This window comes from Desmodus rotundus, chromosome X, assembly GCF_022682495.2.
Source record: "Desmodus rotundus isolate HL8 chromosome X, HLdesRot8A.1, whole genome shotgun sequence".
NCBI lineage: Eukaryota > Metazoa > Chordata > Mammalia > Chiroptera > Phyllostomidae > Desmodus > Desmodus rotundus.
Genome location: NC_071400.1, coordinates 17,558,975 through 17,584,490, shown reverse-complemented (window position 1 = coordinate 17,584,490; position 25,516 = coordinate 17,558,975). Strand labels below are relative to the sequence as shown.

The following is a 25,516-nucleotide window of genomic DNA, read 5'->3' as shown; positions in this document are numbered from 1 at the left end:
TTTTAAAGTGACAGACAGGGCACTTCGTGCCAAGATGGAGGCGTAGGTAGATATAATTTGCCTCCTTGCACAACCAAAACAAGGAGAACAAATTTAAAAACAAAAACAACCAGATCTGCCAGAAAATCAAACTGTATGAAAGTCCAACAACCAAGGAGTTAATGAAGAAACATTCATCCAAACCGGTAGGAGCAGCAAGATGAACAGCCAGGGTGGAGAGGATGCCTGGTGGGGCAGCAGCAGGAGGACTGGGTGGGCCCACATTTCTGTGCGCATAAATGGGAAGGCACAACTGGGGAGTGAGACAGACCGCGCAACCTAGGATTCCAACGTGGGGAAATAAAGCCTCAAAACCTCTGGCTGTAAAAACGTGGGGGTTATGGCGGTGGGACAAACTCCCAGTCTCACAGGAAAGCTCGTTGGAGAGACCCACAGGGTCCTGGAATATACTCAAACCCACTCACCCGAGAATCAGCACCACGGAGGCCCAATTTTCTTTGGCTACCGGGAGAAATGACTGAAAGCTAGCTGAGAGCCTAGTAAGTGACAGTGTTCCCTCTTGACCCCCCCCCCCCCCCACATATAGCACCACAACTCAGCAAAGTGGGTTGTCCCACCCTGGCAAATACCTAAGGCTGCACCACTTACTATGTAACAGGTGTTCCGAGACAAAGAAATATGGCCCAATGAAAGAACAGATCAAATGTTCAAAAATAGAACTAAGTGACAAAGACATAGCGAACCTATCAGCTACAGAGTTGAAAACACTGGTAGTCAGGATGCTCACAGAAATTATTTAGTACAGCTGCAAAATAAAGGAAGAACTGAAGGCTACACAAAGTGAAATAAAGGAAAATATACAGGGAACCGTCAGTGCAGGGAAGGAAACTGGGACTCAAATCAATCATCTGGAGCAGAAGGAAGAAATAAGAATTCACCCGGAAAAAAATGAAGAAACAAGAATTCAAATAAAGTTATCCTCCGGGATAACTAAACATTCCAGTATCCGAATCATAGGGGTGCCAGAACGAGAAGAGGAAGAGCAAGAAATTGAAAACTTACTTGAACAAATAATGAAGGAGAACTTCCTTCATCTGGCAAAGGATATAGACTTCCAGGAAGTCCAGGAAGCTCAGAGAGTCCCAAAAAAGCTGGACCCAAGGAGTAACACACCAAGGCACATCATAATTACATTTACCCAAGATTAAACACAAGGACCTACATCCAAGATTACTGTATCCAGCAAAGCTATCATTTAGAATGGAAGGGAAGATAAAGTGCTTCCCAGATAAGGTCCAGTTAAAGGAGTTCATCATCACCAAGCCATTATAATATGAAATGGTAAAGGGACTTATCTAAGAAAAAGAAGAAGATCAAACCTGAAGAGTAAAATGACAACAAACTCACAACTATCCACAACTGAACCTAAAAAACAAAAAAACTAAGCAAACTACTAGAACAGGAACAGAATCACATGGAGGGTTTGCATCAGGGAGACGGAGGGGGCCAAATAGGGGAAATGGTACCGGGAATAAGAAGAGTAAGTGGTAGGTTCAAAATAGGCAAGGGGAGGCTAAAAATAATAGAGGAAATGGAGAAGCCAAAGAACAATGTGTATGAACTAAGGAGGTGGGTGCTCGTGGGGGTGTGCAGGGCAGATGGGAATAAAGGGGAGAAAAAATGGGACAACTGTAATAGCATAATCCATATATACTTAAAAGTGACAGACATATGGGGACTGTGCTCATAAAAGTTGAGAGTGCTTTGTGTGGCACACAAGGACAACCTTATTTTGTTACTTGCCTTATCAGCCTGGATTTTCAGCATTTGTAGCTGTGAATGGAAGGGGGTAAGGTTTTATTTTTTATATTCATTTGTTTGACTAAGCATATGAACATTATAAAACAATCAGCGGTATAGAGTATACACTGTAGCCCTGACTGGTGTGGCTCAGTGGATTGAGCCCCCGTCTGTGAACCAAAGGGTTACCGCTTGGATTCCCAGTCAAGGCACATGCCTGGGTTGCGGGCCAGGTCCCCAGTAGGGGGCACACGAGGGGCAACCACACATTGATGTTTCTCTCCCTCCTTTCCCCTCTGTCTAAAAATAAATAAATAAAATCTTTAAAAAATACATATGTATACTTTTTAAAAAACACAGTGGGTTCATAGTGTATATAATACTGTTAGAAAATGTTGCTTTTTTTATTGTGTGGTATATCACAGACATCCTTTCCTGCCAGTGCACGCAGATAGGACTCATTCTTTTTAACAATTACATCACCTAAAATAAGTATAACTGTAGTTTAAGGATTTCTGTAATAATAAAAATCAGTTATATCTATTTTTCCACAAGTACGTAAAAAAGTGCATCGATCTTCCTTGTACATATGTGCTTCGGTATGTGTACAAGCAGTACTGTAGGGTAGAGTCTTAGAAATGAGGTTGCCCCCTGAGAGAGTTTGTGCATTTAGTGGAACAAGCACTGTCATATATGTCCAGTTTATGCTCCCACAACCAGTGGATGAGTGTCCAGTTCCCCACTCCTGTGCTGGATATTATCAGTCTTTCATTGTTGACTAGTTATTTTATTTAACTTCCATTTGTTTTATCACTAGTAGGGTTGGGCTTCTGCTAGTTTTTTTTAAAAAGATTTATTTATTTATTTATAGAGAGAGGGGAAGGGAGGGAGGAAAAGAGGTAGCTAAACATCAGTGTGTAGTTGCCTCTCACGCGCCCCCAGCCACTGGGTATCCAACCCACAACCTAGGCATGTGCCCTGACTGGGAATCAAACCAGCGGCCCCTTGGTTCCCAGGCCCATGCTCAATCCACTGAGCTATACCAGCCAGGGCCTGCTAGGTTTTTTTTTAGTCATCTGTATTTCTTCTGCAAATTGCCAGTTCCTAATCCTTTGTGCTTTATTTTCTTGAAGTTTGTCTTTTTAAAGTTGATTGTAATGCTCTGTGTAATATAGATATTAATTCTATTACTAAATGCAAATGATTTTTCAATTTATCATTTGTCTTTTCATTTGTTTTATGATGCTTGTGCCACAGAAAAGTTTAGTCAGGTCTCTTGATCTTTCCTTTTATGGCTTCTTAGGTGTCCTGACTCCAATATTATAAAGAATGTTCTCCTTCATTTTCTTTTGTTACATTTATAGTTTATTTTATGATTGGATTTTTATCCATCTCTAATTTTTCATATGGTCTCAGGAAATGAATCTCGTGTGTTTTCTAAATGGGTAGCCAGCTGTGCCATTAGTCTTTCCCTTCTTCATTTGAAATGCCACCATTATAATACTCTGGATCCCCTCTTATACATATGGGTCTGTTTTCTTTTTTTATTATCAAATTTCTTTTACTTCAGTATATGGTAAGATTTACTGGGGTCTAAAAAGACCATAAGAGTGGAAGGAAAGAAAGAATGCTTGAAAAGATTAGGTTTATCTTTAGATTTTAGTTCAAATGTAATTTCTGTAGGTCTATTTTCCTTTTTTTCCAGATTTTATTCATTTTTTTAGAGAGAGGGAAAGGAGGGAGAAAAGAGGGACAGAAACATCAATCAGTTGCTTCTCACACACCCCAACCAGGGACCTGGCCTGCAACCCAGGCATGTGCCCTTACTGGGAATCGAATAGGCTACCTTTTGGTTCACAGGCTGGTGCTCAACCCACTGAACCACACCAGCCAGGGCTGGGTCTATTTTCAACCTTGTTTTCTCTTCTGCTGATATAAGAGGTCTGTCTGGAAAAAAATCAGTTACTGTTAATACAGCAAGAATGGTTTGCCCAACATCCATATAACTGGGCAGCCAAGGAGAGTGGGCTGGAATGTGCATGTGTGAACAATAACAACTTCACTGTACTGGTCCGTGGGGGTGGCAGACGCTGTTGAGTGAGCATCTGTACTGTGTGGCCATGACATTCAAAATGACTGAGTGAGCAAAGCAACGAATCTGCATCAGATTTTGCATTAAGCTTGAACATTCCTCCCTGGAAACTATTTGAATGATTCAGAAGGCCACAGCTATGGGCAACTGCTGATTGGCAGGCAGCTTCATCAGGGCCCGCTCATGCATCACACCTCCTGCTGAGTGTTTTGGCAAAACATCAAATCACCCAGGTGACTCAGCCCCACTGCAGCACAGAATTGGCATCCTGTGGCTTCTAGCTTTTCCCCAAACTAAAATCACCTTTAAAAGGGAAGAGATTTCAGGCCCTTGATTCAGGAAAATATGACAGGGCAGCTGATGGCAATTGGGAGAACTGTGTGAAGTCCCAAAGTGCCTCCTTTGAAGGGGACTGAGGCGTCATTGTCCTATGTATAAAGTGTCTTGTATCTTCAATAAGTGTCTCTTGTTCATAGTGTATGGCTGGATACTTTTGGGGCAGACCTCATATATCTATTCTTGCGCCAGTGTTTTAACTGCTGGTGTTTATAGTATGTTTAGATCTTTAAAAAAAGATATTCTGTATTGTACTTTTTACTCTTCCAGAAAACCATGAAATCAACTTTTAAGTTTCACTTTATTGGAGTTTTGTTAAATTAGGTTAGTGACAACTGACGTCATTCTAATGTTAATTCTGTTTATCCAGAAGCATAGTCTATCTGAACATTTTTGTGGGACTTCTTTTATATTTTTATTTTTAACACATTTTTTGTTGAGTTAATTGTAGTTTTATATAACTATATTAAGTCTGCTGTTTTGATAGGTGAAATGATATATCACTTAATTTACACTTCTTTGATTCTAGAGAAGCCAAACTTTCTAAAAGCATATTTATTTATCTTCTGTGAGTTATTTGATCATACATTTGATCCATTTATCTATTGCAGTCTTAATCTTTATGAGCTTATATCATAAGGATACTAATCCTTTGTCATAGGTACAAAAGATATTTTTTCAGTCGCCTTGTAATTTAATCCCTTTTTTTACTTTCAGAAGTTTGAAAGTTTAATATAGTTAAATCCATCAATTTTTTGTGATTTTTCTTAATGTTGCTGTTATGAAGTCCTCTAAAATTTTATACTGAATGATTCCATATTTAAGACGGACAGTGCCCTGGCTGGTGTGGTTCAGTGGATTGAGTGCCAGCCTGTGAACTGAAAGGTCACCAGTTCAATTCCCAGTCAGGGCACGTGCCTGGGTTGTGGGCCAGGTCCCCAGTAAGGGGTTGCATGAGAGGCAACTGATTGCTTATCCGTGTTTCTCTCCCTCTCTTTCTCCCTCCCTTCCCCTCTCTCGAAAAATAAATAAATAAAATCTTTTAAAAAAGACAGACAAATATGCTCTGGGGAAACCTAATCATGTTGGCCTGATAATGGAATCAATTAAATAATTTCTTTATAGATGTTTAATGATACAGTGTTATTATAATGTCATTGTCTTCATTATAAATAACAGAATATTACAGATAATATAATTATCAGAATGAAACATCTGTTTATGATTTTTTATTTTAAGAAATTTTAATTTTTGGTAAGTGTAAGTAATTGTTCCAACAGCTTTAATGAAATTCTGTATTGAAAATTGTCAGTTTGAATGTTTAAAGTAGGTGGTGTGTTGTGATATGAAATTTGCTATAAGGTTACGATTAGAAGATATCTTTAATCGCCTTGTGTGTCTTCACAAGATTAATTCACATGAAGTTGTTTTATTGCCTCTAAAACACTATCCTCTAACTTTTCCCTTTTCCCCTTGTTTCTTTCCTCAAATCCTACAATAGTATGTGACATTGTATTGACACAAATTCGTATTAACTGTTTTGCAAACAATCTAAGGTTCTGAGTTCCTGAAGTTTATATATTTAAGTGTACTAATGAAATTACCCTTTTCTTATCTTAATGAATCTGCTTCTATTTCTAAAAAAAATTTTTTTCACAGTATTTATTAGGAAAGGCCAACATAAGAGTTGATATGCTTTCTCACTGAGAAACTAGTCCCTGGAATTATAATCAATAACTTATAGTACAAAAAGAAATGAAGAAGGTATTAGAGATGTGTGTAAAACTTTCTATAGTTTGACCTTAGTCAAGTGAACATTTTGTTTTTATACTTTTTGAGTACTAAATACATTGTCTTACATACAGTAGGCTCTTAATAAATAAAATATTTGTAGTGAATAACTAAATGAAACACCTTCCATTAATGGTAGAAATTATTGTAAAAATGCTTGGAAATGCAACTCTAAAATTTCTACGTATTTTATTTAATCCATTAAAGTACGTACTGCAAACTTATAACATAGCTTTTCTACCACTTACGTTAGAAATTCCTTTTATACTTAGTATTTCTTTAATTAGTTGATCAGTTAGTTCATTTGAAGATGACTTTCTTGTTGAATTTTATCATTTGATTTTCGTGATAGTTTACAGAGCTGTCTGCCTAATGTAGTGCTGTTGAGTAGGCTTTTCCGTGATAGAAACATTCTGTCTGCAATGTCCAGTGGAGACACATCTAGCCGCATGTGACTAATAAGCACTTGAAATGTGCTCAGGGCAACGGAAGAACTGAAGGTTTAATTTTAGTTATTTATAAGTGACTTCAAATTTTAAAAGCCTCATGTTGCTAGTGGCTGCTATATTAGACAGCACAGATATACTTTATTTTCATTTAGTTTTCTGAGTTGTTCTAAGTTTATTTTCTAGGTAAGTCTTTTGATTTCACCAACAGTATGAGGTAAAGCTGTAAAACCTATGGTAAAAAAAAATACAAGAGCTAATTCTAAAATTAACTTATTAGAGTTTAGAAATGTTTCCTGAATTATGTGCACAGTCAAGATTGCAGAACTCATTTCGGTAGAATTAGAAATTCAATGGGAATAATTTTTCAGTGATTGTAATAAAAGTATTTTTATTTGATTTTGTTTTTGCATTTATGAGAAATGTTAGGTTGCTGTGTTGAACATACCACAGACTATTTCTCCTCGTTTCTGAAGGCAATTTCATCCTTAGGAGAAATCTGTAGTCTAAAGATCATGAACTAACGCTCATTTTAAGATTGGTCCCTGTAAAGCTTATGTTCATTTTTAAGCAGCTGATTTAGAAGAAAGCTTTAACGAGCATGAACTGGAGCCCGCGTCACCTAAAAGTAAAAAGAAAAGTCGCAAAGGAAGGCCACGAAAAACCAATTTTAAAGGGCTGTCGGAAGATACCCGGTCCACATCCTCCCATGGAACAGATGAAATGGAAAGTAGTTCCTATGTAAGTAGGAAAATGTTGTATTCTTACTTGTTGCACTATGAATATTTCATTTAAACTGTGCTTATCAGTAAAATTCTTCATTTGAAATGTTGACTAAGCTTGATCGGTACTAATAGCCTATTTTAAAGGATTTCTTAAAAAGTTTTTTTTCTCTTTTACATTTGCAGAGAGATAGGTCTCCACACAGAAGCAGCCCTAGCGACACCAGGCCTAAATGTGGATTTTGTCATGTAGGGGAGGAAGAAAATGAAGCAAGAGGAAAACTGCATATATTTAATGCCAAGAAGGCGGCTGCGCATTATAAGTGTATGGTAAGCGTGGTTCATTTTATGTGCTTTTGTAAAAAAAAATTTTTATTGTTATTCAATTACAGTTGTGTGCCTTTTCTCCCCAGCCCTCCACCCCACCCCAGCCAAACCCCCCTCCCCATTTTATGCGCTTTTAAACACAAGTTTTTTGAGAAGCATTTAGCTAGTAAGCAAATTTGGTACTTTCCTCCCCAGCGTTACTGTTCTACAATTATGAATAGTATATCCTATAATCCCAAATCTTCATAAACTTTAGATTTTAAAAATATAGTCTTTATAATTTAGTAGGATTTAAATTCTAATTATACTCACCACATTCTAGATAACCTATAATTAACTCAAAACTGTAACTATTTCCACTTTGTAAACACATCATGAAACATAAAACATGTGTTCGGTACGCACTATAAGCTAGTAAATGTCTCTCATTGTACGTCACACACCGTATTACAGTTAATTATGAGCATCCCTTCCCTAATAGACTTAAATTCCTTGAGGATAAGAATTGTATCTTATTGTTGCATCCTTAACATATAGTATACATAAACTTTTTTGAATTAGACTGTATTGAATTACTCATCCCATTTATGATTAGGTTTTAAAATATGTATTACTCATACCAGAGGTTCTTAACCAGAGATTAAGTGTATATTTACCTGGGGAGGGGTGTTAAATTTCGCTGGGGGGCTTTTTCCAAAATTTGTACCCTGGGAATAAATACCAAACATGTCTTGTTACCTGAAATCCCCAGGTAATATGGATCTGCATCTATGGATAAAATTTGCCACTTGAAACTATTTTTTAAAACTTTGTGGAAATGTGAAACGTTTGAGATGACAGCATGACACTGTTGAAATCTACATTGTTTAATAAAAAGTATTTGATCTTGGTTCAACGCTGGCAACATTAGTTTTATTTCATTCTTTTTATTTGGGGTTATATTTTAATCAGATATGGGAAAAGATTAAAAACATTTGAATCAGTACTTGATTATTAAGGAAAAGTCCTCTTAGGATATTTAAGTAATATAACACATTTGTTGTTATGTTTAACCATTTTCTCAAAAGGATTCTGAATTTTAAATGTTCTTGCATTTTTTTTCTTCTCTAGTTATTTTCTTCTGGCACAGTCCAGCTCACAACAACATCAAGAGCAGAATTTGGAGATTTTGATATTAAAACTGTTCTTCAGGAGATTAAGCGAGGAAAAAGAATGGTCTGTGGTTTTATATTTATGCTATGCAATGTTTCTCTTCTGACTTTCTGCTTTAATATAGAACACAGCTCAGATTGATCTAGTCATCAAAAATTTAATATAAAATGGTTTACATGTTAAAACACAGTATCTATTTGACTTATTTGTAATATAATAAAGGATGCTGACGTGACTGAAACTTATTCCATTTTTTATGTAACTTCATTACTTAAGAGAGTTATACTGAGCTTTATATTTTAGGGTATTTGAGAGTCTTTTAATAAAAAATGAAGATGTGAGTGTAATGCAACTTACAAAGTTTAAAATGTTAATGTTGTTTGAGCCTAAAGAAAAATTCCTGAACCCCAGCAGAGCATTGAGAACCTCCCCATGTTGTTATTCGTTCTTTTTTTTAATGAAAGGATTTTTTTTTCAGAGCTTTCTGTTTAGTTAAAGTTCACATACACAGTTATATTTCTTTAAATGTTTATCATAGCTTTAAAGTTTTCATTAAAATGTGCCTTAAGTCTCATGTTTTTAAGCATGCTGAATTACTAATAAATAGCTTTAAGTAATATCAGCATCTTTATTGATCACTTACCCCTTTACAGTTTATGAGGATTATAAGATGTCAATGGAATGCAAAATCTTTTCTTTAAGATAACAGTTATCTCTAGAAATGACTTTAATTTTTGAATTTTTTATTGTGAAAATTTCCAAACGTATCAAAATAAGAAAGACTAGTAACACACATCTATCCATCACCGTGACTCATCATTTACCAAGACTTTGCAGCCCTTGTTTCATCTATGCATTTTAATCTTGTTGCTTGAAGTTTTTTAAAGCAGAGCTGAGACTTCATATCATTTCACCTCTACATATTTCAGTATGTATCTCTTAAAAGTTGGACATATCTTACCTAACCACAGTGTCATTACACTTTATAAATTAACAATGAGTCCTCAGTATCATTTACTACCCAGTTTGTATTTGCATTTCCTCAGTTGTCTCAAAACCATCTTTTTAAACTTGATTTGTGTGAATCAGAACCCATAGGAGGTTCATACATTACCTGTGCTTGTTGTGTACACCTTCAGTGGTCCGGGGCATGCCCTCCTCCCTGTCTTTGTTGTTTCTGGTTTTGTCCTGTTGTATGCCATTGGCTTGTTGGAGGAAATCGATTGATTGTCCTATTCACTATCCCACATGCTTTTATTTGTCTGTTTGCTTTTTTCATGATGCCATTTAACTTCTCCCTCAATTCTCCAGATTTTCTTTTAAAGTGTTGTTAGGTGTAAAATCTTGATTAGATTCAGTTTCAACATTTTGAGGGGTAAGAATACTTCACAGGTGGGAGTATATCATCCAAATTTTATCACATCAGACAACTCATGATGTCTGACCCTTCGATTCAGGTGGTGAGTCTGACCTCTCTGTTGTGAAATCCCCCTTCATTCTTTCACCTAGTGGTTTCAGGCACTGATGATCTTTGTCTGAATCCATTAGAAATAGCCGATTCTTTGTGTAACTGCACTTTTGAAGGTATGAAGATTATTGATATTCTCTGTTCCATTTAAATCCATTTCAGTTTATTGATGCTTTAATTGCAATTTAAAAAGGAAACTCCTTTTAAAACAATGTATAGACTAAAAAAGGGAGGAAAATCACTTCATTGTATCATACAGAATAGTGTTGTATCATATAGCTGAAGTCCAAATAGGTGACTGGGATAACAGTTCACTTCTTTGTTTTAAGATTTTATGTATTTATTTTTAGAGAGGGAAAGGGAGGGAGAAAGAGAGGGAGAGAAATATCAATGTGTGCTTGTTTTTTGTGCACCCCCTACGGGGCACCTGGCCTGCAACCCAGGCATGTGCTCTGACTGGGAATCGAACCAGTGACCTTGAGGTTCACAGGTTGGCACTCAGTCCACTGAACCACACCAGCCAGGGCACAATTTAGTTCTTTTGATCAACTTATTTACCTCTGCCGCATTGTTGAGTGTTAGGGTAAGCACTAACCTAGCATTTCCCCAAGTGTTCTCCAAAGGACATTCGTTCATCAAGATGTTCCACCAGCCCTCCAAACATAAAATGGAATCTGGATTTCAATAAACTTGGGAACTCTTTACTATACCTGCCTTCCTGGAGAAAAGGTTGTGAGAAGTTCTCCCATCAAGCAATCTGTATAAAACTAGCATTTCTCAAACTTCTTCATTTGTCCATGAGACCCTTTTGTCAACATTCACCTTTTAATCTGAGAACATTCTTGAGGCAAAACTGATCTAGTCCACATTGATGAGTCTTGAAAAGATTTCAGCCTCTTTAGTCTCCCTCTGCCCTTTTGCCTATTTGGTAGCAATCCCTCTGTTGGGGAAATTGCTCTCCTGTCTTCTCATTCCATAATAGGAAAGGAACTGATTCCACGGAAATATAGTGTATCATTTTTTGTGTGTTTGGCAGTATTAAGAAATGCCTTATTTATGTTTAGATGTCAGATTTCTAATGGTTAGTACAGTTAAATAATGGAAACATCAGGAGATGACTTAATATTAGAAAATCTATCACAGTATGGTTTAAATTGCTGCATAATTTAATATATTGCTATATAATAAGTTCAGTGCATTCTTTTTCGATAGTAAATTGGCTGTTTTCTTTGTAAACTGGAATGCTTGGCTGAAATATGACTAAAATAGAAAAAAAAAAGCTTTGAAATACTGCTTATGATTGTTCTTTCTCTTCCCTTAAACAGAAATGCACACTTTGCAGTCAGCCCGGTGCTACTATTGGATGTGAAATAAAAGCCTGTGTTAAGACTTACCATTACCACTGTGGAGTACAAGACAAAGCTAAATACATTGAAAATATGTCACGAGGAATTTACAAGTAAGAGAACAATTGTCCATTTTCCTAAAATTGTCAGTAAGTAACTGCCTTAAATGTGGATGATGTTAGTTTACTTGATCACCATTTTTACATGGTATTTAGCAAAGTATAGAATACTCAGGAATCTATAGAAGAATGAGTACTGCCATTAACATCTTCCCCTGACTATACGTCCATGGATAAGCAGTCATTCGACTAGTATTTATTATGCTTGCTGTGTGTCAGGCATGGTACCAGTATCTAGGCATACTGTAGTGATCAAAACAGACATAGATTGTGCCCTCATGAAGCTTAAAGTCTAGTGGGAGAGACATATTAATGAAATGGTCACAGAACTACGTATAGAATTACAAACTACATAAGTGCTATAAAGGATACATTACCAAGTGCTATGATGCCATATAACAAGGAAGACATAACCTAGTCCATAATGGGAGAGGGTTTAGGAATTTCCTTATGGAAATAGTGCTTGAGATGAGATATGAAGGGCGAAGATGAATGTGGGTGTTGGGGAAGCATTCTAGGCAGAGAATGGGACAGAAACAAGGGTGCAAATGGGGAGTGAGTTAGGAGGCTGCTGCTGAGGGGCCAGGTGAGAATTGTTAGGAGCTTAGACTAGGATACGGTTATGATGAAGCTAGAAGTCAAAAGATGCTCATGGAAGAATGATGAAAGAGTAAACTTTGGAGATTTGGGATTACATGTTATTCCCCCCGACTTTTTAAAAGATTTTATTTATTTTTAGAGAGAGGGGAAGGGAGGGAAACATCAGTGTGTGAGAGATACAGGGATCAGTTGTCTCTCCTATACCCCCAACTGGGGACCTGGCCCACAACCCAGGCATGTGTGTTGACTGGGATTCGAGCCGGCAACCTTTCGTTCCATAGGCCAGCACTCGATCCACTGAGCCACACCAACCAAGGCACATGTTGTCCCCATTTTTATGAGTCTTCCACTGAGCTGCATTGAACAAATGTTATCAGTGTGCCTCTATCATGGTTCTATTTATTTAATCAAATGGAGAATAAGTTGGGAGGGATCCCTGAATTTTTTATTTGCCTGTGCGAACTATAAAGTACTTTCTTACTCTCACATTCTCAGTATGCACTGAACCAGTGACTCAGGGTCTACTCTTCTGTGTACAAAGCAGAGTGCATAAACAGTCACACCATCATTTGGGTGTCTCCATGAGGTGCTAATGCTATAGTATAAAATTTGCAAAACTTTAATAAGAAAGGTACAGATGATTTTCATATGAGTTCCAGAAAACCTTTAAGGAACAGATAATTCCAATGTTATTTAAAGAGGTCCATCCAGCACTTAGCAAACCTCTTTATTCGTTCTGTAAAACTTGCATAGTTGTGGCACCAAAATTGACAACGATAGCATTTACAGCAAAAACTAAAAACTTACAAACCAATCTTACTTTATAAATATATATACCAAAATCCTAAATAAAATATTATGAAATCAAATCCACCTCTATTCTAACAATTGAAAGGCTGTTCAAAATTAGGCAATATATTGATGTGACGCATTATAATTAATAAAGAAAATCATATCTCCTGGTGGATGGTGAAAATACATTTGATACCATCTAACAGCCATGAATTTTATTTTATTTAAGATTTTATTTGTTTATTTTTAGAGAGAGAGGAAGGGAAGGAGAAAGAGAGGGAGAGAAACAGCAATGTGTGGTTGCCTTTCGCACGTTCCCTACTGGGCAGTTGGCCCACAACCCAGGCATGTGCCCTGACTGAGAATCAAACTGGTGACCCTTTGGTTCATAAGCTAGCACTCAATCCACTGAGCCACACCCAACACCCATGAATTTTAAAGTTAACAAGAGTGCCTTTGGTAACTTAGGATTCTTAATAAAGTGTTTATGAGAAAACAACAGCAAATACCTTATTTAGTGTAAAAGGGACCAAGGGCCTTAAGAAGGGCTAAACCTCAAAATCACCTGGGGGTGGATAGGGCCCTCTTTAGAATGTTCTTTGTTCCCCATCCTCAGAGATTTAGATTCAGTAGGTTGAGGCCCAAACCATGTAATGTGATGACTTTCCAGGTGATTCTCATGTTCCTCTCTAATTGAAAACCACCTACTAACATACTTTCAGTTTGGATCAGGATCAAGATAAGGGTGCCCGCTACCAACATTGCTCTTGGTGTCCTCTTGGAGGGTTAAGTCAGTGCAACAAGAAAAAAAAAAGATGTATAATAATACTGTGAGGGAAAAAAATTGTCAGTGTTATTAATATCATTGTCTACCAAGAAAATCCAAAGGAATCACCTCTGAATTTAACTTAGTAATTGCTCAGTAAGGTTGATGCATATGAGATGAATTTTTTTTAAAACAATTCCAGTAATAACTAGTTAGAAATGTAAAAGAAAATGTCTGCCTCCCACCCTACACACATACTAAAGGTGATCCTTTTCTTGTTTTTAAAAATTAGCATTTTACACAGGTAAAACACACTACGTTCCTTGATGGACAGACTCGACTTTGAAAGACAGCTGTTCTCCCCAAATTAATTTATATATTTAACACAACTTAAATGAAATCTGGACTTTGGACAGTTTTGTTTATAAGAACAAAATGTTCATAAATGTAGTATTATTTTTTGTTGGTAATTATGTTACCTTATATAGCAAGAAAACATAGAAGCTTGAATAAGGTAGAAGTTTGTCTCTCTCCTAAAACACATTCAGAAGAAAGCTGTCCAGATGTGGTAGGCAGCTTTTCATTGTTATTGGGGACCCAGATTACCATCCTTTTGCCTCTCTCATCTTTGGGGCCTCCTTCCATAGGAAGTAGGAAGAATCAGGAACAAAGAAAAATGGAAGAACAAAGTGGCTATTTCTCTAGCTAAATCTAACTTTAATCAGCCTTCTTGGAAGTTCTATACACACACTTCTGCTACGCATCTCATTTGTCACATGTCCAAAGGAGGCTGAGAACATGTACTCTTAGTACGAACATGGCTACCCAAATAAAATCTAGTTTAATATTACAGGGGAAGGGATAGAAAAAGGATATTGGGATAGTGAACTAGTCTTTTATCACAACGAGCCAGGAAATTTTTAATGCAGTCTCCTATTAGATATTAAAACCAATCATACAGTAATTAAAACAGTATGGTACTGGCATAGTGACAGAGACCATAAGAAACAGATCCATGTCTTTGTTGGCAACTTATAAATAATTATGGTAGCATTTTGTATCTGTGAAGACTGGATGAATTATTCACTACCTGACATTTATACAATTGGCTCTCCATTTAGAAAACGTAATTTGAATCCTTGTCTCAGACTGTACACCCAAAACAGATTCCAGATGGATTAAAAATCTTAATCACGGCCCTGGTTGGTATAGCTCAGTGCACTGAGTATGGGCCTGTAAACCAAGGGGTTGCCGGTTCGATTCCCAGTCAGGGCACATGGCTGGGTTGCAGGCCAGGTCCCCAATAGGGGGCATGTGAGAGGCAACCACACATGGATGTTTCTCTCCCTCTCTTTCTCCTTCCCTTCCTCTCTCTCTAAAAATAAATAAATGAAAACTTTATAAAAGACATTTTAGAAAAATGGTAATCATAAAAAAACTCAGCAGGAAATAAAGGAGAATTTTTCTATACTCAAGGAAATAAGTCCTTTGTAAGTATGATAGGAAACCCAAATTTTATTGGACTACATTAAAATTAGACTACATAAAGAGAATTCCAAATCATTAAGAAAAACACAACCCAATTAAAAAATGGGCAAAGTAGATGAACAGGTGATTAATAGAACAAACAATCATGGGTTGGTTATAAGCCTGTGAAAAACTGTTCAACCTTGTTAGTGAAGAAGGTAATGCAAATTAAAACAAAGTCCTAGCAATTTTTGCCTATCAGGTGGGCAAAGATTAGTAGAATTTACCCTATCTAATGTTAGCTAGGTTCTAGAGGCAGGCATTCTCATTGGAGGTTCAGGCAGAATGTAAATTGGTACAACTTTTAAGGAGAGCAATTTATCAGTCTATTTGTAGGGACTTAGAGAAATAAGCAGACAACAGCACAAGGATGTAGCTGCAAGAAGTATCATTGTATTATTGTTAATGATTGCTGCTATATCCACAAGGGCATCTTAGAACTATAATAAGGACTGACCAAATTACCATAGATGGCATCACTCTCCTCAAGACAGGAACTGAATCTTGCCAGCAGGACAGCATCAAATACTCGTCTTCTGTGGGTGTCCTTGCAGTGGTCAGTATAGTACAGCTCAGGTCCAATAAGACGGGAACCACATGGAGTGGGCGTGGGATCCACTCTGGCTTAAAAGCCTCGTATTCCATCAGAACCAGCCTCTCTTATATGTTATATAGGCATAGATAATTTTCAGGTTATACCACAAAGAAGATCAAAGGTGGCTTCATATGAGAATATTTATAATTGTCCCAGTCAAGATTGAGTCTGCCAATTGAAGGGTAACATAGCTTAGTAAAATAGTTGACACAGCCATTTTTCAAAGTTGCCAGAGTTAACCAAAGGTGAAATTGTCATGAAGAACGGGAAAAGATTTATGTTAACCTTTTATCTACAATAGCAAAATAAAAGTAAACCAGAATGTTCATCGGGATATTTAATAAATTTTAGTTCATGCACTTAGTGGAGTACTGTGCAACAGTTAAGGAATGAAGTAGATTCATGTGTAGAGTGGTGAGGAGGTATTTTTGTGATAGGGGGAAAATTAAGTTGTATATGTGTACATGGGTACAAGATATTTGTATGTTTTGTATACATAAAATTATTAGGAACATATTCAGTAAAGAGTTGTTACCTCTGATTCGTTGCAGAGAAATGGAGGCAAAGAGGCAATTTTCTATTCTTTATACTGTGGTGTTTGGATATTTTTATGAGTAAAGCATCAGTATTTATAGTAACCATTAATATTCGAAAATACCAGGCCTGTTTTAAACATCTAAAATCAGATATATGGAGAATTGTTATATTTAAATTTTAATTTTATTTAAGTATTTTTAGTATAACAGTTATTCATTTTTATTTTGGGAAAATGGAAAATATAGATAAGGACAGAAGACAATGTCAACTTTAATTCTGTCACCAGACATAACAATTTTAAATCTTGGAATACTTTCTTCAGACATTTGTGTGATTTTATATATGAGTATATTTACAAAAACTAGATTTTATTATATATAGTTTTATAAACTGTTTTCCACTTACTACCCTGAAGACATTTTTTCTGTGACATTAGTTTTATATCACGATGTTAATGGTTTTATAGTATTCCATTGTGTGGGTATATGAGATTGGTTAATCAATTCCTTTCTTAGACATTTAGGTAGGGTTTTTTTTTACTTTTTAACTATTAGAAAACCATGTTGCAGTGGCCGTCTCCAAACAAAAATATTTGGCCCTGGCTGGTGTGGCTCAGTGGATTGAGCAGGGGTCTGCGAGCTAAAAGGTTCAATTCCCAGTCAAGGGCCCATGATTGGGTTGCGGGCCAGATCCTCAGTGAAGGGCATGTGACAGACGACCACATATTAATGTTTCTCTCCCTCTCTTTCTCCCTCTCTTCCCCTCTTTCTAAAAATAGATAAATAAATCCCTGGCTGTTGTAGCTCAGTGGATTGAGCATGGGCCTGTGAAACAAAGGGTTGCTGGTTCGATTCCCAGTCAGGGCACATGACTGGGTTGCAGGCCAGGTCCTCGGTAGGGGGCATGGGAGAGGCACCCACACATTGATGTTTCTCTCCCTCTCTTCCTCCCTTCCCCTCTCTCTAAAAATAAATAAAATCTTAAAAATAAATAAATTAATTAAAATAAACTCTTTAAAATAATAAAATAATTTTTTCTAAAATCAACATATAATATGGATTCCAGATTATGTTATCATAGAGATCATTGAGTTAAAATAACAGTCCATATGCATGTAGTAGTTTATGGAAAGAATAGACAAATACAAAATACAGGGAGGAATGTTTCCGAATGAAGTGGCTTCTTCCTATCTGGGTTTTTGGCAGCCTTTCTGGATCCTGAATATATTCATAATAAAAGGGCAAGGGAAGATTATGTACTGGTTCCTTTTATCCTGTTTTAATTATCTTTATTATATATTTCAAGTATTTAAATATGTATTTTTAAAATGTCAGTCTCCCACCATAGAAAAGTAAGTTCTGTGACAGCCGTAGTCTTGTTTGACCAGTTGGCACCTGTGGCCTTGATGTCTAGACTGGTGAAAGACGTGTAATGGGCCTGTGGGAAATAGTCCTTGAGTGAAAAATAATCCCTTAAAAGATTAAAATTTGTTCTGCTAACAAAGGGCTTATCCTTTTAGATGAAACTCTTATAAAAATTTTCAAAGTATAAAAAAAAAAAATAATATAACAACTGCCCATTTCAGTGGGCACTAAGTTACTGCCATAGTTGTTTCATCTATTTTACTTTTTTCCTGGGGTATATTAAAACAGAACCCCAGATTCTTTGGTCATTTTACCCCTACATACTTCAGTATGCAGCTCTGAAAAGTATGGGTGTTCCTTATCTAATCACTATGCCATTATCATACTTTTTAACTTCGCATCATCTCATATTCAGTTCACATTTCCCCAGCTGTCTTGAAAATGTCCTTCTAAACTTAATTTGCTCAAATCTCGATACATACAAGGTCTGTAAATTGCATTTGATGTCTGTGTCTTTTAAGTCTCTATATAGAACAATCTACTCCACTCCATCCCATCTTTTACCCCTACTTGTTGAAGCACTTCAATAAGTTGTCCTCTAAAAGTCTTACATGCTAGATTTATCTATTTGATTTTTCATGAGGCCATTTACCTCATTTCTCTACCCCTCCATATTTTCCATAAACTATAAGTTGGTTCAAAAGCTTAATTATATTCAGGTTATATTTTGGGGAAGCTACCTAATAGCTGCACTATGTAGGAATCTCTTTTTTAAAAAATATTTTATTTATTTGTTTTTAGAGAGAGGGTAAGGGAAAGAGAAAGAGAGGGAAACACTAATGTGTGGTTGCCTGTCATGCACCCCCTACTGGGGACCTGGCCTGCAGCCCAGGCATGTGCCCTGACTGGGAATTGAACCAGCAATCTTTTACTTCACAGGCCCGTGCTCAATCCGCTGAGCTACACCAGCCAAGACCCAGGAGTCTCTTTTTTAAAGATTTTATTTATTTGTTTTTAGAGAAAGGGGAAGGGAGGGAGAGGGAGAGAAACATTGATGTGTGAGAGAAACATTGATCGATTGCCCGTTGCATGCCCCCAACTGAGGACTTGGCCTGCAACCTAGGCATGTGTCCTGACTGCGAACCGAATTGGCAACTTTCCAGTTTGCAAGCTGGCACTCAATCCACTGAGCCACACCAGCCAGGACAGGAGTCTCACTCCTGATATTTGAACTCATGATTGCAAAAAGATGTGATTCCCAATGTGCAGTGTGAGCAGATTACATACATAGTATAATTTCCTGAAATGTACTTTTAAATAATGTATGTGAAACATTACAGAATTGGAATCTTTCATTTCTGTACCTTAACATTGATATTTTCAAGTTGGCCAAAAACTTGGATTTTATTGTTTTAGCCTTAAAGCATTTTTAAAATTTTATTTTTCAATTGCAGTTGACACTCAATATTATTTTATATGAAAAACTTTGTTTTTAATGTTATTGGGCAAAATTCGGTATTGCTTTGTATTTGAGTGAGTATATGTGGTGACTTTCATGCTAAACCAAAGGTTTAATTTCAGATGAACTTTTAATATCTCATTAATACAGTGCTTTTCTATCTTTTAGATAGACGTGTACCTGTAACTAATTATGAAGTGTTTTTAAGGGTGAATGAGGAAACCCACTTTTTAAATGGGCACCAACCTCATCACTAATGACATAAATATATTTGCATGAATAGTGGCAAAACATTTTGAGATTTTTATCTTTCATCATTGTAGACTATATTGTAAAAATCATAGTGGAAATGATGAGAGAGATGAAGAAGATGAGGAACGGGAGAGTAAAAGCCGGGGAAAATTAGAACTTGATCAGCAACAACTAACTCAGCAGCAACTTAATGGAAACTAGGTATGAAAGTTAATTATATCGGATCTGTTGTCACAATATAATACACACTGATAAAAAAACATGTTGAAGTAATGGTGTGCAGTATGATTTTTTAAATGTTATTATGTTTAGTTGAGCATGTTACTAGAATGCTAAGGGTTGTGTAAGCTTGCATAGTTTTTTAAACTAGCTGATTTTGTAAGAGTAAAAACAAGCTATCTACTTTATCTATAAATGTAGTTGTAATGTCAAATCAGTAAGATATTCTCACTCCTCAATAACATTATTTTTATTGTGTTCCCGTCAAGCATCATATTTTACATTTTTTTATCATCTTTTAAACAGGTTCATGGGACAGAGTTAGAAAACTGGGAATGAATAAGACATCCATAACTACTATTCTTTTTTTCACTGTTTTCTAAAATCAAAAAGGGTTTGTAACTTTTTACTGCCCAAGTCTTAGATCCTTCATTGAACTGCTTAAAAACGTCTTGTTTGTTTTATGAGCCTTCTTCACTAGATGGCAGAGTTTCACATGTTGATAATACATAGCCGTAGTTTGCAGTTTCTGGGAAGCAATTGAAACACTATTAACCCTGTGTATAGTGTCAACAGTTAAAGCAGACATTGAAATGAAGTCAGCTTCATTTTTCACTTGGACTGAACAAAGTTCTGTTTAGAGTGTCTAAGTTTGTTTAGTGGATTCATACTCAAGGGAAAGCATAAGCAAATTTTACTTCACAGTACAAACACGCCTCTGGTCGCAACACATGGGAATTTGTGATTTTTTTTTTTGTTCATGCTCAAGTAATGGAGGCTAGAAATGAAGAGAACTTTATTTTTCTCTTGGCTTTGACAGCAAATGCTAAAAATTTCTTGCAAGAAGTGTGCTAAAACATTTCATTTAGTTCCTGTTGAAGTTGTTCTCACTGACCAGCATGGACTCAGGCAACTGGTGATTGTAAGCTATGAGCGCTAGTGCTTATGCCAAAATTCTCTTGACAGTAAACCTCTTCTCTTTTCATGTTATACAAAGAGCTTCTCACAAAACGATTGGATCCTTTCAAGTTTAAACTAACATTTGGAAACAGCAAATTAAACCTTTCTAAGATTTAAAGGGTTACCACTCACTAAGGACTTTAGCCACCATGTCTGAAACCCGTTCCTCTCAAGTGCCGTGTTGTGCGGAACACTTCATATATTGGCCCAAAGTATGTAAGGAGGTCTCATGTGCTCTAGGAGTAAAAAACAGTCTTTGCATAAAACAGTATTTATTTTTAATTTTGTGACCACTATTTTTAAAACTCTATTTAATTTTTTTTAATGTTTTCATGCAGTGCTTTGCTTATCTATTAAATAGGCTTTTGTGCCCTACTTTTCCTCTGGTAGGGCCCAGTGTTGTTTTATGGATCACCAGAGTTGTTTCTCAAAGCCTAAGAATCCAGCTTTTTAGAAAGGATTTTTCTCACTGGCATTTCTAGCTAGTGAAATTTTCTTCCATTTATCTTCTGAAGCACATTTATATATTTCTTTATAGTAAAACCAAAAAAAAAAACTTTTGTTGTGGTCTGCCTAATATTACCATAGCACCTCATTATTAAGGGTAGGGGTTCTGATATCTGAATTATTAGTTAACCTACCACATTTAAGCAAATTAGCAAACAAGAAGTAATCATGTTAACTTGATTGTACATCAAGGTATTTTTTATCTTATGGAAACGCATTTTTTAAATGTAACAGGTGGAAAATTACACTGTGCTTAATGACTGATTTTTTTTAACTGCTAGTCCCTTAAAGACAGAGTTGTCAAGTGTGTATTCATACATTTACATAAGTCAAGGGACTTGATGATTGCTTTATTTTAACCATCTTTTTTTTAGAAGGAAACTAGCTTTAGTAGTTGGTTGCTCTCCCTCTATGTTCTTCTCTTCTTGCTCTAAATATGCTATTGGGTTTCTTTGTGTGTATGTGATGAATTTTCAAAATTCACCATGACTTGAAGTGCAACGACAGATCTAGATGTTTGTTTACCAAGCTATGTGACTTTTCCCAAAGGATCTGTACTTTATTCCCTTACAACAGCTTGAAACCTGTTATTTTAAACCTTTGAATCACTGTGTCTAGATCACTTTTACTTTATATGCCATCGATTTACCCGGGAAACAGTGGAGCACCTTCATTTTTGGACAACTACTGTAACGATGTTTTTAGGAAAAATGGAAGGTGCCGGGGGGTAATAATGGCCAGTCAATAATCACATAATAGACTTCAAATACTATAGCTTTCAGTTGATAGATTTGTTATGTAATCAAGTGTATGATTTTGTATGGGTTTCTTCAACCCTTTCTCTGCCACTAGCAACCAGAATAGCACTTTACCTTTTGGTTGGCTAGGTAAGTGGCTGGCTACCTATTTTTCTCACTGTGGTGTGATTGGCTACATAGTCTTTCATTACAAAATTGAAATGTAAATTGAAGTCACATGAAAAATCACCTTTGATTGTAAACCTCCAATATTTTTATTTTCTGTCCATGTTTGTCACATGCTGAGTAAAAGTGCCTTACAATGTAAAAATTGTACAGTACTTATGTTCCCAAGTAGCATCATCATCTTCTGGGTAGTAATTACATTGTGGTATGAATATTTAGAAAAATGGACCTCAGCAGTATATTTACTGTTCATCTCTTAAGTCCTTAACTGTAGTTTTAATAAGCATGACATTATTTGATAAGTATATAACATTTACATCATTTCAAAAAGTACTGCCATGACTGTGTTTTATGCATATTTTAGCTTGAAGTTTTGAAGCATCTTTTCTTTTTTCCTTTTTTCTTTTTTCCTATTTTTGTTTTGTTTTTGTTATTGATATTAAACAGTGTAATCTTTGCAAGCGTATATTGAAGATTATTCTGGAGCATTTATTGCCTTACCAGAAATGTTAGTAAGAAATGTTCTTTAGAGTAGAAAGATAGACTTGAGTTTCTATACTTTAATAAGAGCTCTTTGTTCCTGGGGGGGGAGGGGGGAAGGTGAATTTTACTTTCATCTCAATTTATTAAAAACCCATAACTGAAATACATTTTATTTCAAAAATCAGCAATTTTAGAATTTCAGGCAGTACTTGCTCAGGAGTACATGCTACTCAAGATATTCAGAGAATAACAAGCTATGTAGATCTACTGTTGAATCAGAATCTATGTACTTGAACAAATGTATGAACCTTAAATATCTCAAAGCAAAAGAAAAGTGTTGTTCTAGAATGTTGCTTTTTTAAAAAGCGCTAAAGTTAGACCAAGGTATACAGTTTTGTTCTAACAGACATTTAGGTTAATTGTAAAGATAAGGAATGCATTATGGGTCAAAATCAAACATTCCTCTCATGTTATGTATATTTTGTTCCTGTTATATTGGCTTTATTTTCAAAATTGTAGTTTGTAGTATTAGTTTCCTTTTATTGGTATTGCATATACTATTCATTCAATAAATGAGTTATGACTTTCATGTTTGTATGTATGTGTTTTTGTGAAAGGGTATAATGAAGCTTATTCGTAACAGCAATAGCATTGTGCTCCTTTTAGTCTTGCTTTATTTCAAGGTGAGATGCTTAGTTTGTTTCATAACTTGTTAAACAAGTATGAGAGAAAGGAAAAATGTGAATTTGAGTTTACTTAAAAGTTTCACAACATAAAAGGTTTTATCATGGAGAGAAACAGCAATATTCCAAGTACAGTAGAGCTGCATTACATCTTGGTTCGCTTACGTGATTCAGATCCCTATGGCCTAAATTGCAGCCTCTAGAACTTAAAAGGTCATCTTCAAAGAAACCAAAACACCTAGTACAGTTAATCTGATTGGTAATAAGGATGCATGGTTAATATCTTTGTCATAAAGGCATTTCACCTTATAGATTTAAATTTACTCCCTTTCCCATGGACAGCTTGCTTCGTGTACAGGGCTCATTTCCGGGGCCAAAATCAAAGTTTTCATTAGTGCAATGTGCTCATCCCATACACACATTTTGTAACCTGCCTTCCCACTCAAGAGGGGGGTGAAAATCAAGCACTAGGTTCTGATTAATGCTGCAACTATAGGATGGTGTGCCTTCCTGCCAATGTTACCCAATAGTGCTTGGCGTGTGTGTGTGTTTGTAAAATCCATTATTTAGTTTCATTTTAATTTCCACCATAAAAATATGGAGAAAGGAGTTATGTGGTTTTCTTTAGGTAATTGAAACTGTTGACAGCTGGGTGGGGGGGTTGTTTCGGTGTTTTGTTGTGTTCTGTTTTTCAGCTGCAGTCATCAACAATTGCTCAGATCATTCTAAAGCATAAACCGGTAGAATTTCCTAGGATAATTCTATGTCCAGCAAATGGTTAGTCCATCTTTTTAAGAGAAAACCCCAGTCCATCTTATATTTATATATTAGAGCCTTACACACAGTGCTGATTTACCTCTCAACCAATGTCACATAATTTTGCCTTGTTCAGGTAATGACATAACTATAACTATACTATAACAGACATAAGTATACATTAAGGATGTAAGGAAAAAAATTATTCTTGACTTTTATTCAGAATATGAAAACTATATAATACCAGTTACTAAGAAAGTTAATGTTCTGCATATCGTCAGTGTACTGAAGTCAAGTCAGTCAAACCTGGGTCCTTGTCAAAATATAGGAGATCCATAAACATCCCAATTATACCTTTGTCTGTAGCTGTCTGCGGATATAAATGTGGTTTTATGTTGGAGGTGGGAGCAGTGGCCAGGAGACAGGGAAGATGCAGCTGGGCAAAGAGCTAGCTAGATCTGCTCTGTGAATGTTGAACAGTCTAACAAATAGACATGTGAAAACAAAAATACTGTTTCAAGAAGCAAGCTTTAAAATGGGACCTGGGAGGGTGGATATTCAAGAGAGTGTTGACATGCAGATAGAAATAAACTAGTATAATGTGGACACTGGATTTTGAGCTGTTGACTTTCTACAAAGTGATTTGTACAAAGGGGTAAGGTTTTTCTGTTTGAGTACCTGTAAGATCAGAGCTATTTACAGATTTTGGTATTGGTAAAAGTCATATATAGCCATAAAAGGAAGTGAAGTACTGATACTGCTACAACATGGATGAACCTTGGAAACGTTATCCTAAGAAGCCAGGCACAAAGGGTCACATACTGTATGATTCCATTTCAGTCAAATGTCCAGAATAGGTAAGTCCATAGTGACAGAATGCAGATGAGTAGTTTCCAGGGGCTGCAGGGTGGGGAATGAAAAGGGACTGTTAACAGGTATGGTGCTTCTGTTTGAGGTGATGAAAACATCTGGAATTAGATAGTGGTGATGGTTATACAACTTCATGAATATTCTAAAACCCATAAATTATACAATTTAAAAGGATGGGTTTTACCTTCATTTATAAAGAAGGAATATGTGTTCCTTGTACAAAATTAAAATATGCGAAGACATATAAAGCAAAATATGAAAATTTCCCCCTTCTCCACAACCCTACTCCTCAGTAGTTCATGCATGTCCTTCTAAATGCGTGTATACATATATAACTTAAACACTGTTTTAGCATAAATAGGATCATGCTGTACCTACAGTCCTGTACCTTCTTTTTTTTTTTATTTTTTTTTACTTGAACGGCTCTACAGGGTGTCAGTACAAGGTAGATTTCTCACATTCTGTTTAGCAGCTCCATGGTATCACAGTGTATGGATTACCTGGAATTGTTCTATGTCTTACATATATCCTCATGTTCTTATGTAATTTCTAAGGCTAAAGTTCTGGAAATGCAGAGTATGTACATTTAAAGTTTTGATCCAAAAAATTGTACCAATTTAAATA

The 25,516-nt window shown here is 36.1% G+C and overlaps 1 protein-coding gene across 2 annotated transcripts in view; it reads left to right on the top strand.

Annotated features, from left to right (window-relative positions):
• Nucleotides 1-23,172, top strand: part of PHF6 (PHD finger protein 6) — a 50,421-nt gene extending 27,249 nt beyond the window's left edge. Inside the window, exons 6-11 of one of the 2 annotated variants that reach the window (XM_024567030.3) lie at nucleotides 7,040-7,206; nucleotides 7,374-7,517; nucleotides 8,625-8,729; nucleotides 11,460-11,593; nucleotides 19,563-19,692; nucleotides 20,017-23,172. In XM_024567030.3, coding sequence (XP_024422798.1) covers nucleotides 7,040-7,206; nucleotides 7,374-7,517; nucleotides 8,625-8,729; nucleotides 11,460-11,593; nucleotides 19,563-19,692 — 680 coding nt within the window. In that variant the 3' untranslated portion in view covers nucleotides 20,017-23,172. Of the gene's footprint in view, nucleotides 1-7,036; nucleotides 7,207-7,373; nucleotides 7,518-8,624; nucleotides 8,730-11,459; nucleotides 11,594-19,562; nucleotides 19,693-20,016 lie in introns of both variants that reach the window. The other variant, XM_045200906.2, reaches the window with a different exon arrangement.
• Nucleotides 23,173-25,516: the final 2,344 nt, after the last annotated feature.